The sequence below is a fragment of the Limulus polyphemus genome, unplaced genomic scaffold, assembly GCF_000517525.1.
Source record: "Limulus polyphemus unplaced genomic scaffold, Limulus_polyphemus-2.1.2 Scaffold1338, whole genome shotgun sequence".
Taxonomy (NCBI): Eukaryota; Metazoa; Arthropoda; class Merostomata; order Xiphosura; family Limulidae; genus Limulus; species Limulus polyphemus.
The window spans coordinates 230,904-247,190 of NW_013666948.1; the positions used below are offsets into that span (position 1 = coordinate 230,904).

General features: G+C 30.5%; 1 protein-coding gene across 1 annotated transcript in view; it reads left to right on the forward strand.

Annotated features, from left to right (window-relative positions):
• Positions 1-16,287, forward strand: part of LOC106463157 — a 44,170-nt gene that overhangs the window by 24,886 nt on the left and 2,997 nt on the right. Inside the window, exons 13-19 of the mRNA XM_022390586.1 lie at positions 1,133-1,355; positions 3,559-4,505; positions 5,447-5,650; positions 6,439-6,575; positions 7,514-7,635; positions 8,568-8,645; positions 13,692-13,878. Of these exons, the coding sequence (XP_022246294.1) occupies positions 1,133-1,355; positions 3,559-4,505; positions 5,447-5,650; positions 6,439-6,575; positions 7,514-7,635; positions 8,568-8,645; positions 13,692-13,878 (1,898 nt within the window). The remainder of the gene's footprint in view (positions 1-1,132; positions 1,356-3,558; positions 4,506-5,446; positions 5,651-6,438; positions 6,576-7,513; positions 7,636-8,567; positions 8,646-13,691; positions 13,879-16,287) is intronic.

Below are 16,287 nucleotides of genomic sequence, written 5' to 3' on the forward strand. Positions count from 1 at the left end.
ATTATATACAATCGTCTCAGTAATACAGTTGGGGTGTCAATACACTGAAGAGCTTAAGTTTTGAATTCCAACATAAATCATGCCTATAATGAGAGGAATGTGACCAGGACTAATCTTTTAAGTGCTGTAAAGTAATTTTCTTTGTAATTTATGGTGTCTGTATCCTTTGGTAATCTTTTGTAACAGGATGTATCATGTAACTAGGGTCAGGCAGTGTTATTCAAACCACCTGTGTTGTAAGCTATTACATACATTCACTAGTAATGGCAATTAGTTTTGTCTGTATAGTGAAACAACATACAAGGACATATGTTGAAATAAACTTGAAAATTCAAAGAAATGATATTCAAGTACTGAAAAGCTTTCTTACTATCATATCTACAGTAATATTCAAATGCGGCTGCACTGGACTGAACAAGAGCGACCACCAACAGGCATGTTTACGGAAAATGTACGAAGGTCACGCTGCTAACCTCATGGTTTTTTCGACACAATAAAAAAAAAGTACAGCTGCAATGAAACATAAACTTGAAATATATATACATTTATGAAACAAAATTAAAAAATTTTTATGTATGTATATAAACATGAAATCCTAGTTAAAAATAAAAAATTATTTATTGTTTAGGTTTACTTGGAAATATTATTTTCAGGTCTTGTATATTACTTGAAATCATAAGGAGAGTACTTGATTATTAAAAAAATTAAAAATAGACAAAATTTGCATTTTATATGAAAGTTCTTATGAAGTTTCAAACAATTTCATCCACTAGTTTTATTGTTGGAACAAAATATAGCAAGACTTGCATTGGCTATGCAGAATATTAGTAGCCTGTGGTCATCTGGTTATGGTAAGAATTACTGGAAATTATATTGTCAGTATTAACTGTATTCACTCTATTCTGCTACAAAGAAATGGCTCCCAGTGACACAACTGTAAGCTTGAAGGCTTATAAAGCTAAAAGCCAGGTTTCAGTTTCAAACATCTGACATGTTGGATTAAATTTAACATAGAAATAATCATTATTATCCTTGGTTAGCATTTTCACCAGGATTAGCAAAGTTTCTTTTTTTTTTGCAAATGATAAGTAGGTAAACAACAAAATGTATATTCTTTTTTGTGACCTAACAGAAACACATGGATGATGGCAACCATCTTCCTCCTGGACAATCTGAGGAAGTTGTAGGTCATCCTGAGATATCGGAACTTGGTGGTGGTGGTGAAGATGGAACAACCTGCTTTGTCTGCTGTATGCGGTTTCCAACAGCACTAATGTGTCGCCAACATCAACATCACGTTCATATGAGATGGGTGAGCAAAGAGACACCAGACTATTCTGAAGAAGAGATGCCAGGTTAGTTTACTGTTAATAATCTAAAACTGTGTTCACTATACTTGCTGTTAATCCTTTTTAAGTTTCTAAGTTTGCAAAGAATATTGTTTTAATATATTATAGAAATAGGAACACTGTTGATAGAGGCAGGAAAATACAGTTTAACTCTCTCCCTAACTATAACATACTTAGGTAAAAAACAACTGCAGTGCTGTTGTGAATAAAGCAGCCAACAATAGTACAAGCAGTTATGTCTTCTCGAGTATGACGACTTGGCACTAATTTCAAAATAACCATTGTTTGATTATAGTGTAAAATGATTGCTTTATAACAACTATTAACATGTACATGTAACTTCTATTATTGTTAAAAATAGAAGGTTGGCGTGGCACATGTTGGGGATTGACAAAATTTATTTCTTGTTTCAACTGCATTCAGCCAAAGTACTTTAAAACATGTGTCAAAAGAGCAAGTAAACTACATTCTCGTCTAGGCTTACATGTACATGACTACCCCCTTATGCTTCAAGCTATACTTTGCCACATTTCGACATGTTTATAGCTTGTGCATCGCACAACACAAAACTGAGAGATTTCATTATTGCTTTCATTGTTTCTTTTGAAATAAAGGAATAAAAACTGAGATAATATAAAACTTTGAACTATAACATACTTGATAATAATAATTTCATTAAAATACATTGATAGTAAAGTTGAATTACATTTTGAATGTAACTCAGTGACATGTGCAGAAAGGAGTTTCAAAAGTGAGTCATTGTTAAAGGGTTAAGCAAATTATAATATTGGAAAATAATGAGTACTTAGTGGACTAACACAATAGTGGTAAAGATGGGATATCATATTTTATTCTTCTTAGTATTTACATATGTTAATGTTAATCTTATCAATGATACTCATCCTTCTTATTTTTAAATATCTTTTTATATTTAAATATAAAAACATCAAAAGCCAATTGTGTATTTTCCATTTTACTTAATAGGTGTAGCAGTTTGTTGGCTACAATCCTTACCAAAAATTAAAAGAGTTAAAAGTTCCAGTTCTTATACTGTGTTTGCTTCTAATGTTGAGTAGAAATTACAAGTTTAGAAAAGCTTATTTAATAAAAGCAACTGAATTAATTTTAAATCCCTGTTACGTTTACACAAAATAATGCTGAGTAATAGTTGTACAATATTAATACACTTAATGTTAGATACCTGGTATACAGACATGTGTGATGTTTTTAAAAAAAAACTGTACTTTTAATCTCAAGGCACTGACTTATTTTTATACTGTTCACATGTTGGGCCCACATAATGCATCACATTGAGTAAGGAGGGCTAGCCAGGTCAAAAGTCAGTATTAGAAGTAGTATCTATTTGGAATTCATTAAAAATTTTAGCACAATAATAAAGTGGTCATTTAATGTGTCCTTCATCATCACCCAGATCAAATTCATTGCATGCATTTTAGAACATGTAAGTAAAATGAAACCAAGCCAGCTACATGAAAACACTTTTTATCTAGTCCAAATTCACCTCTTATATCAGAATCACAGTACTATATCATTGTACTTCATTATGCTTATGTAGGTTTCTTGACCTTTAAGCTCTCATTTTTCTTCAATATTTACTGTTTAGTTGTTTTTATATGTAAATTCTGGCATTTTTGTTTTTTACTTTTTTTTTCAGAAATAGATTCCATTTCTTGTTTATTTTTTGAAAGAATTAATACTGTAAAAATATCTTTGTATGCAACAGTACTCTTTCTGGAGAGAATGTAAACATCTGTCATTTTGTTTCAGTTATCCACTTGACCTAACATTGATGTTGTAAGATACTTTTTTCTATGTATTCCAGTGAGATGCTACTTGAATACTATTGTTGATATTAACTTTTGTTCACTGGTCTTGCCAGTCCTTTCTTATGTTTTGTCTATTACAAAAATTGCTATAAAAAATTGGGTGAAATTATTTATTTTCTATGTAAACTATATAGGGGACCTTTGCAATAATTAATGAGATTAATTGCAATATTGATATTATTTTTGTTTACTTTTTTTTTGTATGTCTGACTCATGTTTTAATAGGGACCCTCTAGCCTATATAGTCGTTGACCAACAAGCAATTTGGTGTGTAAACAGTTTAAAAAAATGTGTTGATAATGTCAGTGAAATTTATATGAACCTCATCAATAATTTAACAAACATAATTTAACATTTTCTAGAACTTTGCAATGGAAACTATCAAGACAGTGAAATCTCAGAAAGTGAAATCTTTAAGAAAACTAGTGATTTTCAGCCAAATATTGTGCCTAGTGCATCTTCCACTGAACTGGGTGAAGAGCCTAACTTAGCTGATCAACAACAAGAGGCTAGCCATGCTGCTGTAGATAGTCAGGAAAACAATTTTCAGCAGTCATTGATGATCCCAGTTGATGATCAAACACCTGAGATTCTGAATGTACAGGCTGTGACCACTGATCAGCTTATGGATCAGCCATCTGTAAATCCTGAAACCTTCACTGATGAACAGTCTTTATTTACTGTAAACATTGTTGATCAACAGCCAATGAACAATAAAACCTTAACTGATGAACAGTCTGTTACTTCTAACAACATAACTGAGCAAAGGCTAGAAGATAGTGATAATATGACTGAACAATGCTCAACTCTCACTGAGAACACATGTGATAAACAGTCTATGGACACTCAGAATGTTAGCAATCAGGATTGTCTAAGTACACCTGGTGAACAGTTCAGTATCACCGTAGACAATGATGGTGCAGGAGATGCCACATTAAACCCGTGTGAAAAACCCAGAAATAGATTAATTACTATCCAAGACCTGCCTACTGATAAGGAACTAGCAGAGCTAGGCTTTCCAGCCAAGGTGGGCCATTACTGTCATCAGTGTGATGCTGTTATCAAAAGTTACCCTCTGTATTACATGCACATGCACAATGTACACAAGTTAGAAAAACGATTCCAGTGCATTATCAGTGAATGTAAACAGACATACCGTAGTCCAGCAGCCTTTCAACATCATGCTCTTCGCCACAACCAGAAGTCAGAAAGTTTCTGTAGCATGTGTGATATGGTGTTTGGAAGTGAAGAAGACCTTCAGGATCACATGTTTAGTCCAAAACATGCTACCAAGTATATTACAACACAGGTATGTCTAAAAGTAATCTTTATATATGTTTATGCCAGTGGTTAGTTTAACATAATTATCAGGTGATTTTTTTATAATCCAAGTGGAAATGCTATAAAAATTCACATTCTTGTAATTAAAAGTTAAAAATCTGCCGTATGATTTTTTTTTATTGTCCTGCATTGCCAATTTTACAATCTTAGTAAAATGTTAATTATTAAAATAATTGCTTTTGATGTTATAAAAAATTATCATAGATTACTTTCCTTATATGAATTTGCCATCATTCAGTGAAATGTCAAGACGGTTAGTTGAATGTGGATCATTGCCTTGTTGAAACAACTGTTTAGATTATTATTTATTTTGGAATAAGTTTATTCCTTTAGTGCCTTATTTTTTCAATTTTGTGACTTATATTGAAATAAAATGCACTTAATGTCATGCATAATTGATAAATATGTTTTGTTAGTCTATTAAACCAAATATTATAATACACAAGTAAGAAGATACACTTGTTTTTCCACACGTATATATGTATGTATATTTCAGTTGACCAATTTCTCAAACTAACGTATACAAGTGATAATAACTTAATTAATAAACTTAAGATGGGTTCAAGGGTCATTCACTTCTAATTTTGAATTGAATACAGTGATCTCTCTGTGAAAAATAAAAAAGACAAAAACTTAAAAATAAATCATTCCTTAAATATTCATAGTAATTATAACAACAGTTTTGTCATTTTGTTGAAAGATAGTTTCTTGGGAATTCTTTTCCATAAGAATGTTTTACAGTTCCTTTTTTGTTGAAGCTAGCATACACTTAAAAAATATTTACATGGTAGTTCACAAGACAAACAGGTTTAATTAGTATAAAACACCATGCTCAAACTAGAAAGAGAAACAAAATGTTACGTGTAAGTAGAATTTGAAGTATATGTGTCAATTTTCCCCCCTATTTAGGAAAAGTATAATCGATGTGAACCTCGAAACTACCGTTGCAAAGTTTGTCATAATTGGTTTGGACTTTTTGCAACTTTTGTGAAGCACATGGAAACTGAGAGTCATCAATACCAGTGTATGCACTGTGGACTGTTGTTTGTTCAACCTGGTCCACGTAGAAATCATATTCAGAGTTTTCATCCAGAGATGGCTAATGTTTGTGAGGTAGGCAACTTGTTTGCTTAAAGTTGAAAAAAATAATGCTGCAAATATGAATGTTTGGTTATGTTATTCAAAAATTCTGTATTTTTATTTAGTTATTTAATTTTTTCATGAAATAAGTACACAGTTGAATTTCTGGTATCAGAAAACATATAATGAATGAGAAAACTCTTAAGGACAAAATAGTGTGTACTTTTTTTTTTGCCATAAATTCAGTAAAACCCGTATGAAGAAATGTTAAATTAAGTGCAAAGCTATTAATTTCTAGTATTAAACTTACTTGTCGGTTTTAGCTACTTTGGGTTTTAATGGGAAAAGTACATTGTTATTAAAAATGTTACTTTACATAATATTATCCTTAAACTTAATAATAAATTGGCAAACAATGATTTATAAGCATAATGAACTGGTTTATTTTGGGGGGAACATACTACATGTTTTGGCAGAACATTCGTCTGTCTTCTTCAGGTATTCAAGTAAGAAGACAGACCAGTGTTCTCAAATTCAATGACGAGGAACCCACTTTGAGACTAATAATGCTTGAATGGGTAATGAAGAAAAACTTTAATATAAGTTTAACATAACAGCAAATGTACAACGTTTCGACAAGGTTTTGTCATCATCTGGCTTGGATGGGTAATGAAGAAAAACTTTAATATAAGTTTAACATATCAGCAAATGTACAACGTTTCGACAAGGTTTTGTCATCATCAGGTACCATGTTATACGTAAATTGGGAACTAAAATATTCACACTTTAAACAACATATTACTCGACTTTCTTTTATATAGATATGTGGCATCAAATTGTCTCATCCTCAAGCACTTTGGAGTCACTTGTCCTTACACAGTATAGTTCACGAGTGTCACAAGTGTCAACGACGTTTCCTCCAGAGGGAGCAGTTGGTAGCTCACATGGAAATACATGCGTAAGTTTCAAAAACATTTCCACATTGTATTGTTGCAGTTACATCAGTTGCTTACAGCTATTTTTTATCAGATTTATTACTGAAGTTTACTTTGATATATTTTTTTGTACTTGTTACCCATTTTATATGATTATAATTTTTTTTGTATTAGAGTTTCAAATATAAACAACTTTAGTAACATAATATTGGTAACAGCTAAAGATCTGATACACATTACAAAAAAGTTGGTATTTACATGATATCAAAAAAAACATAAAGTGTTAAACTTTTTAGATTATAAATGCAAAGAATCATAGTATTTCCTTCACTTAACAGCTAATTAAGACCGTTTTTGTTTGTAATTGTAACTCTTTCATGGCTTAGCTTAGTTTCATGTAGAATAATAACAGTAGTTTTGTTTGTAGACAATGAATAAGTAGTGGGTTTAATTAAAGAAAAAAACTTTCAGTCAGTTGATTATTTAAATTTAGCTCTTTAACATGAAGTGTGACAAATACTCCAATGTATTCGTCCAGGTTAAGTTGTTAGCACACAGCATCACCTACAAGAGTTGTAATATTTTCAAAATGAGACCCAAAACTCGAGAGCTTTTGAATAATTGACTATTCTTCTTTATTCTGCTGAAGAAGAATAGTCAATTATTCGAAAGCGCTTGAGTTTTGGGTCTCGTCTTGAAAATATCACAACTAATGTATTCATGTTAAACTATGAAATTTTTTTCACTTGATAAATGTTTTGTGTAATAATTTTTATTTTTGCCAAATCATCAAGGGAAAAGCAATTTATACTTAAAATAGATGTATTACCTATTCCCCCTTCCCCTTAAACCATAATCATTCTGAGTTACAAAGATCTTAGGATCTTTTATCATAAAAATTACATGTCAGTTAAAAAATATAATAATAACTAATGTAACTTGTTTTACTTGATGAAATTAGTCCCCCTGTTTCTTGTCCTTGGGAAGGATGCACTAGAAAGCTGTCATCTAAAGTCGGCCTGTACAATCACCTGAGAATGCATCGTGGAGAAGCTGATTTTAAATGTTCACATTGTGGTAAAGGTAAGCAAGTTTCTCACTGAATACTACACCTCGAACAACCCTGCTGTTGAAATAAGTGTCAAGACAAAATTTTTAACGTATCAACCATTTTGAGAATGTTAGCTCAGTGTATTGTATTCTTCTCTATAGCTTCTTGATCAGCACATCAGATTGGTGTGATGTTTTAAGGTGTGAGAAGTAAACTTGTTGGCAACATGATAACTACTACATCAGTCCTGATGTCTAGATAATCTGTATAGTAAATGTTGCCATCATTTCACTTTTGCTTTTATCATTTTTTATGATAGGTCATTTTGTTTTGATGTGTGACACAATTTGTCATACATGTAGTTATCTATTACATTTGCAAAGTTAGCACTGGTCTAAGGTAACTTTTGGATAAAATTTACACTGTTCTAAGTTTATGGAGAGTATGTGGTATGTTGTAATAAATCATTTTTTCTTTTTCTTGAAGATTCTATTCAAATCTTCTCTTGCAGAAACTTCTTTGATATCAGAAGGCCAGTGTTTGATTTTTAGGTTGTCTTAGCTACTGTTTTAAAAGGATGTTATGATATCAGAAGGCCAGTGTTTGATTTTTAGGTTGTCTTAGCTACTGTTTTAAAAGGATGTTATGATATCAGAAGGCCAGTGTTTGGTTTGAAGGTTCTTACCTTAGTGAACTCTTATAATGAGTGTTATGGTCTCATCAGACCAATTGCTGGTTTGAAGATTCTGTTCTACCTACTGTTTCAAAAAGTTTTATAATATAAGAAGTCCAACTGTTAATTTGAAGATTGTCTTATCTACTGTTTTAAAAGGTGTTATGATATCAGAAGACCAGTTGTTGGTTTGGAGATTTTACCATTTTGAGAATTCTAATGTAATTATTTTGGTGTATCGTGTTTATTGTCAGTTTAGTTATTGGGTATGATACGTATTTTCCATTATAGGTTTCTTCAAAAGAAGTATGTTGAAGAGTCACATGAAAATTCATCAACAGTCATCAAGAAACACCAGAATGATAATAAGTAAGTTAACTCTTAGCTAGTAGAGGAAGTAAAATTATCTGTTGTGAAGTAAATGAAATAAATTTTATACTATAGAATCAATAACGGGTAGGATTTATCATCATGGGCATCTCTCAAAGTAAATATGCAAAATTGTCAGTAAATTTTGTGTTTATGATAAATGTGAACATTTTCTGATATGTACATTATAAAAAAAAATGCTATTGTAAATAGAACTTGTATTTAACTAAGAATTTTGTGTCATGCATATTGTAGAGACTTAATCTGGAATTGATTTTCTTATGTACAAGTTTTACTGTCTGGTGCTTCTTTCAGGTAACAAAATCACTAATAGATAGTTTTTTTTAAAGATACATATCTAATAATTCTTAATTTAAATGATCTTTTATAAAAGCCATCTCCTAGTTGGCCACACACTTTCTGCTGGGCTAAACAAGAATTTTGTGTTTTAGATGCCTTTTGGCTCTGTATTTAAAGCTATAAAAGATTAAGATCGTACTTTACAAGTCTGAATACCATGATGATGAAAGCATTGGTGAACTTGTAAGCTGTATTTAACAATAGAAGGTCACTTTGAAGAATGCACAAATCTATTAGTAGCTTATTACTCCTTTTAAAAGTGGTCCCTCAGCAGTAAGTTTAGGAACTTGCAACACTTAAATTCAGGGTTCAATTTTCTATGGTGGACAGAGTGCAAATAGCATATTGTATATCTTTGTCCTGAAACAAACAATCTTTTAAACCTTTAAAATGCAAAATTATAACAAAAAAAATGTTTTCCCTATTTTACTGTGTAAAATACTAAAATTTTACAGTCATTAAGGTTCAGATTTTACTCTTGAAAGCCAATATCCAGATTATTAATGACAGAAAACTAACAGTAGCCAAATCAGTGAGGTCAGTAACCAAAAGTAGCTTATCACCTCGTGAAACTTATATCAGAAAAGATAATTCTTTATTTTAATAAACAAAAACTACAATACACAGTAAACATATTAATGGAAGCAAATCAACTGCATGTGCATAAGTGGAGGTCAAAATGCATATACCATGATCTTTTACAGAGTGCCATTCAACATTTTATTATGTATTTGAGGTTAGACTTATCAACTATTAATTTTACCCTACATTTGATTTAGCAACAGTTTAGGGAGTAGATAACAATAAAATATATAGGGATACTGAAAAAATGCTGTAGATGTGCATTTTTGAGATTCTAGAGGTTATGTAAATGCAATATTCAAACTGTACGATAGACAAATGAGTTTTTATTCATCACGTGAACATGACCTTGCACTTGAAATTTGAAAACTTCCAGATGAACAAAAGTATTTTTAACTCTTTACATACAGGGTCGGGCAATGTGACTGGCCTTGTAACCATCAGAGTTCCATGCTATAACTTTTAATATGATTTGTGTATCTTTACTACATTTGGCAAGCTTTTAGTAAACATTTACTCATGAATATATGGAGTCAGGATGTTGACTCCTCTGCGTGCAAAGGGATTTTAATGTTAAAAAATACTTCTCTATATCTGAAAATTTTCATAGTTAATTTTTGTAACCTCTAAAACCTCCTAAATAAATATTGTATGGTTTTTTCACTAAAACTTTATATTTTATCTGTTATTGTCTCTACCTTAACTGTGTATGAACTCAGTTGATTTAACCAACTGTGTAACCACCATAAACAAATAAGAAATAAATCTAAATTACCTTTTTTTTCTCTCTAGAGTGACTGCAAATTGCAACAGAAAACTAAAATTGTTTGTATTTAATTTTACTGTTTTATTGCCCTTTGAACCATGTGTAGCTAATAATCCTGCCATACAAGTTGTAAATCATTTGATAAATGCATAACTCCAATTACCGTATATTTCTATTTTAGTTACTTTTATAACCATAAATAAAGAATATACACAAGAAATTTAGTACTTACCTTTGACCTCTTGTTGTTTTGCTGTTGATTGCCAATGAAATTTAAGCCTACTTTTTTATGATTGTGCTAGTACACTAAATAATTTTGATCTCCTTTATTCTCTCAGCACAGGACCTCGTAACCATTTTGTGCTTGTTATACTTTTCATGCCATAACTTTTAAATTATTAATTGTATCATCACAAAATTTTGCAGATTATAAGTAAACATTACAAGGCTTTCGTACACAAAATATCAGATTTATTTTATAAATTTTTAAGATTTTTTAAGTAATGGTTTTCTCATGCCTTTTTTCTCTTCGAATGTTGACTATCCAACATGCAAAGTACTTTTGATTTTAAGATTAAAAGTGAGTTCGCAATGTGAACTTTGAAAAATTTCTGATGCATAAAATTTTTATAACCTCCTGATAACTATTAAACGTTTTTTAAGAAAAAACTTTATATTATATGTGTTATTTTCACTATTGTATCTCTGTATGGGTTTGGTTGATTTGACCGACCTCGTAACCACCATAAAATATTAGGAAATATAAATCATGCTTTTTTCGTTCTAGAATGACTACACAAAAACCCAAATGTTTATTCTAAATAGCTCAAATATATTATATATATATATTTATTATTTTTATTATATTGACATTTCAGCCAGGCCTGGCTAACATTACAGAAGTTGCAATGACGCGGCACATATGTACTTGTGTTACCATATCTAAGAATATAAAACTGGCCTTTACAAAGTGACCTGTCTTGGCTGTGTTCTAGTGGACCAACATTTTGTAAAATACAGTCACATTTTGGTTATAATATATATGTATATACATTATTACTATTTACAAATAAGTTCATAAATTTCAGTTATTTTTTTTCAAAACAAAGAACAGTAAATAACAAAATATAGCAATGAATTATCTCTTCTAGTTACGAACTTTGTACTCGCTTGCTGTAAGTTGCTAAGCCTAATCAAATTTCACACTTGGAGGTTGTGAAACGAAATACTTTTTTTTAGGTTTTATATATATATATACATTTTGAAATAACCAAAAATCATAAATTACTGTATGAATACCACAGAATTCCACTATAATTTATCAAAATTAGTAAGTAAGCTGTATTTGTGTCTAAAAAAGTATGAAATTTCGACCTCACTAATGTCTTACCTTATCACCTGGAACCTAGCATGAAAAGAAAGACTTTGCTGTGCAAGTAGTTCAGAGTGGCTGAGAAAGCCACTATGGGGAAATTTCGAGTTTCTGATTGGTTATACATACATCATTGGGCAAAGTAGGTGTACATGAGCAAGTATTTTCAAAAATTGTAGATGTGGCTTATGTCACCTTGGTTGATTCAATAAATATATTAATATTTCAGAAAATAGAAAAGATAGGAGGTTCTTACCTTATATTCTAGCTTGTCAATATCATTAATTTGAGTTTCTAATTTGTAAGAAACTATAGACTTTGTATTTGGACATCACGAACATCTAATTTGAACCAGTGCTACATTCAACATACCACATGACACACAAAAATCGATATGTAGGATTTTTTTTAATATTTACTTTTAAATTAAGAAATGAACTAACGTATAATACTAAAATTTGCATTATAATCTACAATTTAATACCAAACTTATTGACATACATTCATAAAATAGTACTTCAATAAAATTATGAATGCAAGTCAACAAACCCATGACCCATGTTGATAGGGTTAAATAATGCACCTAAGAACACAGAATAATAATATGCCTGAAATAATGTCCTATTACTATTATAATTTAACTGGCTTTTTAACTATAACAAGAAGGACTTAAATTAATTCTCTTTGCTGCTCGATCTAAACACCACGAGATAAACTTTAAATCTGAAGACAAAATTGATAATACTCTGTACTGAAAACAGTGTAGTATTACTTGTCACATGATGGATTAAAACTTTGCCTTTCTATTGTTGGTCATAAATGATACAGTAGAAAATGTCAGACAGGATTATCGGCAATTTGTGAGAGGATGTAATTGGTGGGCGTTGCAAGTGAGACTGGTGGAAGGCTATAAAAATTAGACTTTGCCTTAGTAATATGTATATTATAATGAGAAATTTACATTAAATTCCACACTTCAGAGAGGGGTGGTAAATAAATTAGAGATGGGGAGGAGGGAATACCTAAAGAACATATGTCACGATTCTCACACTAGGAAATGTTAAACATTTTTTAATTAAGAACTTAAATTTGTATAATCTTAAAATTTTATTTATTAACTACGGTTTGATGTCAAGTTTATTTGCATGCATTGATGATAAAGTAGTTTAAAAATTTTTGAATGTAACTCTGTAAAAGGACGTGACATGCAAAACTCTGAGCAGTCAACATTCTGATTCCATATAATCATGAACAAATCTTTAGTAAATATTATTAATTGAAAAATCTGATTTTTGTGTGTACAAAAGACTTTTTAATGTTTTTACTGAAACTTCCCTACTTTTGTGAAGATACACAAAATGTGTTAAAAGTTATAGTATGGAAACTCTGATGGTTGTTACTATGTGGTTAGAAGGTCAGTCACATTGACCGATCCTGTATGGAAAGAAGTAATGTTGATATATGAACAGTGATACCATGATACAGCTGTTCACTGTGTGAAGTTTGTTCCCAAATGCTCGATCTCCAATTTATTCATTTTATTGCTGTTTTATTTAGCTGCAATGGAAAATATTGTGCTTTTGCCAAAATAAAACATTGATCACAGTGGTAAATTATGAGTGTTTAATATGAACTGTAATTATTTGTTTTCAACCTGGGTTTGTTCTGTTTCTATGAGACAGTTGCGATTCAAGTAAAATAGAAAACTTTCAGTTGCGTGTATGTGGTGCATCAGGAATGTGAGAAGAATTTATTAAAAATAAAATGTAACTTATACATACATTTCATAGAGTGATGCAAAAGAATCATATTTAACTTCTCACCACTTTCTCTGACTCATTGTCAGTTGTAATTCCCAGAATTCATGGACTAAAAGTAAACTGTGGCAAACCTTCAGTATGATGCAACAAACAAATATTGTTTATTAATAAAAAATAAAGATCTAACTTTTTTTGGTATTCTAAAGCTCCCATGCCCACCAACCATCAAGAAATGTGGACAGAAGTCCAATTAGGTGACCTTCAAATTGACCAGGGTCAGCAGGAGCAAGCAGTCAGTGGAGTTGAGATGATTCAGTTGATTTGTGCCAGCTGTCTGAATGGCTTTGACTCTGAAGAAAACTTTACTAAGCACATTTGCACTGGACAACACAAGTAAGTTCTGTTTATAAACTTATACTAAGTCATCTTTTCCTGTAGAGAGTTTAAACATTAGAGGGATGAAACTTACTTGAACAGAATAGATTTGATTTGTGTGGAAAATTCTCATCTATATGTACATGTTGTGGTTTGAACTCTGTGTGGTAGCAGTAGTTTCAAGTGTGAAGTTTAGCAGTTTTTGTTTCTTTTAATCTGGATGTAACCCTCATTTTTTGTGTAAGTAGAGACATTGTAAGCAATAGTCATATATCTTCAGCAGTTTGACCCTCTCGGGACCTGTAAGCACTTTTCAAATGTTGAGTGCACACCTGCATTTCAGATTTAAAGTAAAAATAATAATTTATTTAATAATATTGCAAAAGTTTGTAATTAACATTACTGGTTAGTTTTTGTTATCTCTTAAGTACAGAGAGTTAAAAAACAGAATCATTTGTTTATTAAAAAAGTTAAATGGTCTGGTATAACCTTTAGCAATAATTTTTGTGTAATTAAAATTGCATGGATAGATTCACGCAATACTTTAGAACAGCATTTCTCATTTTTGATACCAGGTGCCTGATCAATGCCTCCATAAACTGTCGTGTATCACAAAATGCAAGTACAACAAAAAAAGGTTTAAAATATATATTTGAATATTCTGTCAGTTTTTGTGAAATCCCACAGAACAGCACTAGGCTGTGAACTGGTTGTTAAGAAGCTGCTTAAGAACACCTGATTAATACAAACTAATAAAAATTTATATATTTGGTTTTTGGTAACACCAAACAATAGGTTGTTGTTATACTTCTAATCTATTGATTCTTAAGTCACCCATTTCATTATTCTGTGAAATTTAAACAATTTTAGATAAATTATATTTTTTGGAACTTCCATTGCTAAAACACACTACTTGAATTTGCTTCTGACCAAAATCTGACATTCAGTTTGACAACAATACTAGGCAAGCATGATATAAGTAATGATTAACAAATCATCACACCATGAAATCTTAAACACTTTTAAACTCAAATGTAGTAGTACAGAATATGTTGATCCTTTTTTCTTTCTTTTTTTCAGATATTTAAATAACTTCCTTCAAAATAGATATTAAAAACCTAGAGAGAGCTAACCTGATTGTCTTTGTAGGAAACTTAGCAACCCTTTCTGGATTGGAGAGAGATGTCACAGACATCCCCCCGATTTGTTTTATCCTACTAACTTTGGAAATACATAACCAAATTTTATGAAACTTAGTAAAAAAACTTTCTAAATAGTATCTAATTTGTCTTGATTTAAAAAAAAATCATATAATTTGTTTAGTATTTCTATCATATTTTATGTTGTGAAATTTCCAAAATTTTGCTGTGTAACACCTGTTTTGAAAAAAACATCCAAAATACCTCATTCTAAAATATCAATTTTTTATTGCTGAACAAAAGTTTCTATTTTCTTATATAGATAGTCAATTTCAACTTGACTGATATCCATTAACAAAATTCTTTTGATATATTATTTTGCTGGTTACACCAGTCACCATTTCCACATAAAATCATAAAAAAATGTTAAAATGACAGAAATGTATGGGTGAACCTCACCTTTCAAAATCTAAGTCGGCAGAAATTCCTAGAAGTTGGTCCATATGTGAAACTGTTATTTTTTTATCAAGTCTAGTAGAGAAGGAAAATCAAGATATGAATGATTATTTTCTCAAGAGGTGATAATTTCTTAGCAAGTATAAACCCATAATTTGGAATGGGCAGAAAAAATTTTAAAAATCAGTGAGTTGTTTACGGAAAAGACTTGTTGGAGAAATGAAGGATGGAACGTTTTTTTCATTTGTCTTCACAAATTACATTAAATAAATGTTACAAAACATCAATTCTAAAATATATAAGAGAAGAAAATTGTTAAAATAGAATTAGAATGATTATTTTTATGTAAATTTTAAAGGTGATACGTAGGTGTACACTCGACACCTGAAAAAGTGCTCTCAGATGTGAATAGGGCTAAGTTTATGTAGCTTTATAAGTTTTAGCCAAATAAATGTTATGGAGTTTAACATTACTATGAACTTTGAGTATATAAATTAAATCTATAACACGTATTTTAAGGTAAATCCAACTATCTTTGTACTTTTTAAAATATTAAATGTATTGTGCCTGTTAATAAATATATTGAAGACAAAACAGAACTAGCTACACAGGCATGATAGAATAGAATGTATTTAATTTGGTAATATGTAGTTACCTGTCTGTGTGTGTAGTGTCAGTCTGATAGCAGAAAAGCAATTTAAATGTACAGTAACTTTATATAAAGGTTGAAAATGTCTAATGAACTTATGGCCAAAGTTTTTAAACTTGTGTAACTTATAATAAATAAACTTAGTATTCTGAAAATTGTTTAATTTTGAAGTTTTAAGTTCAA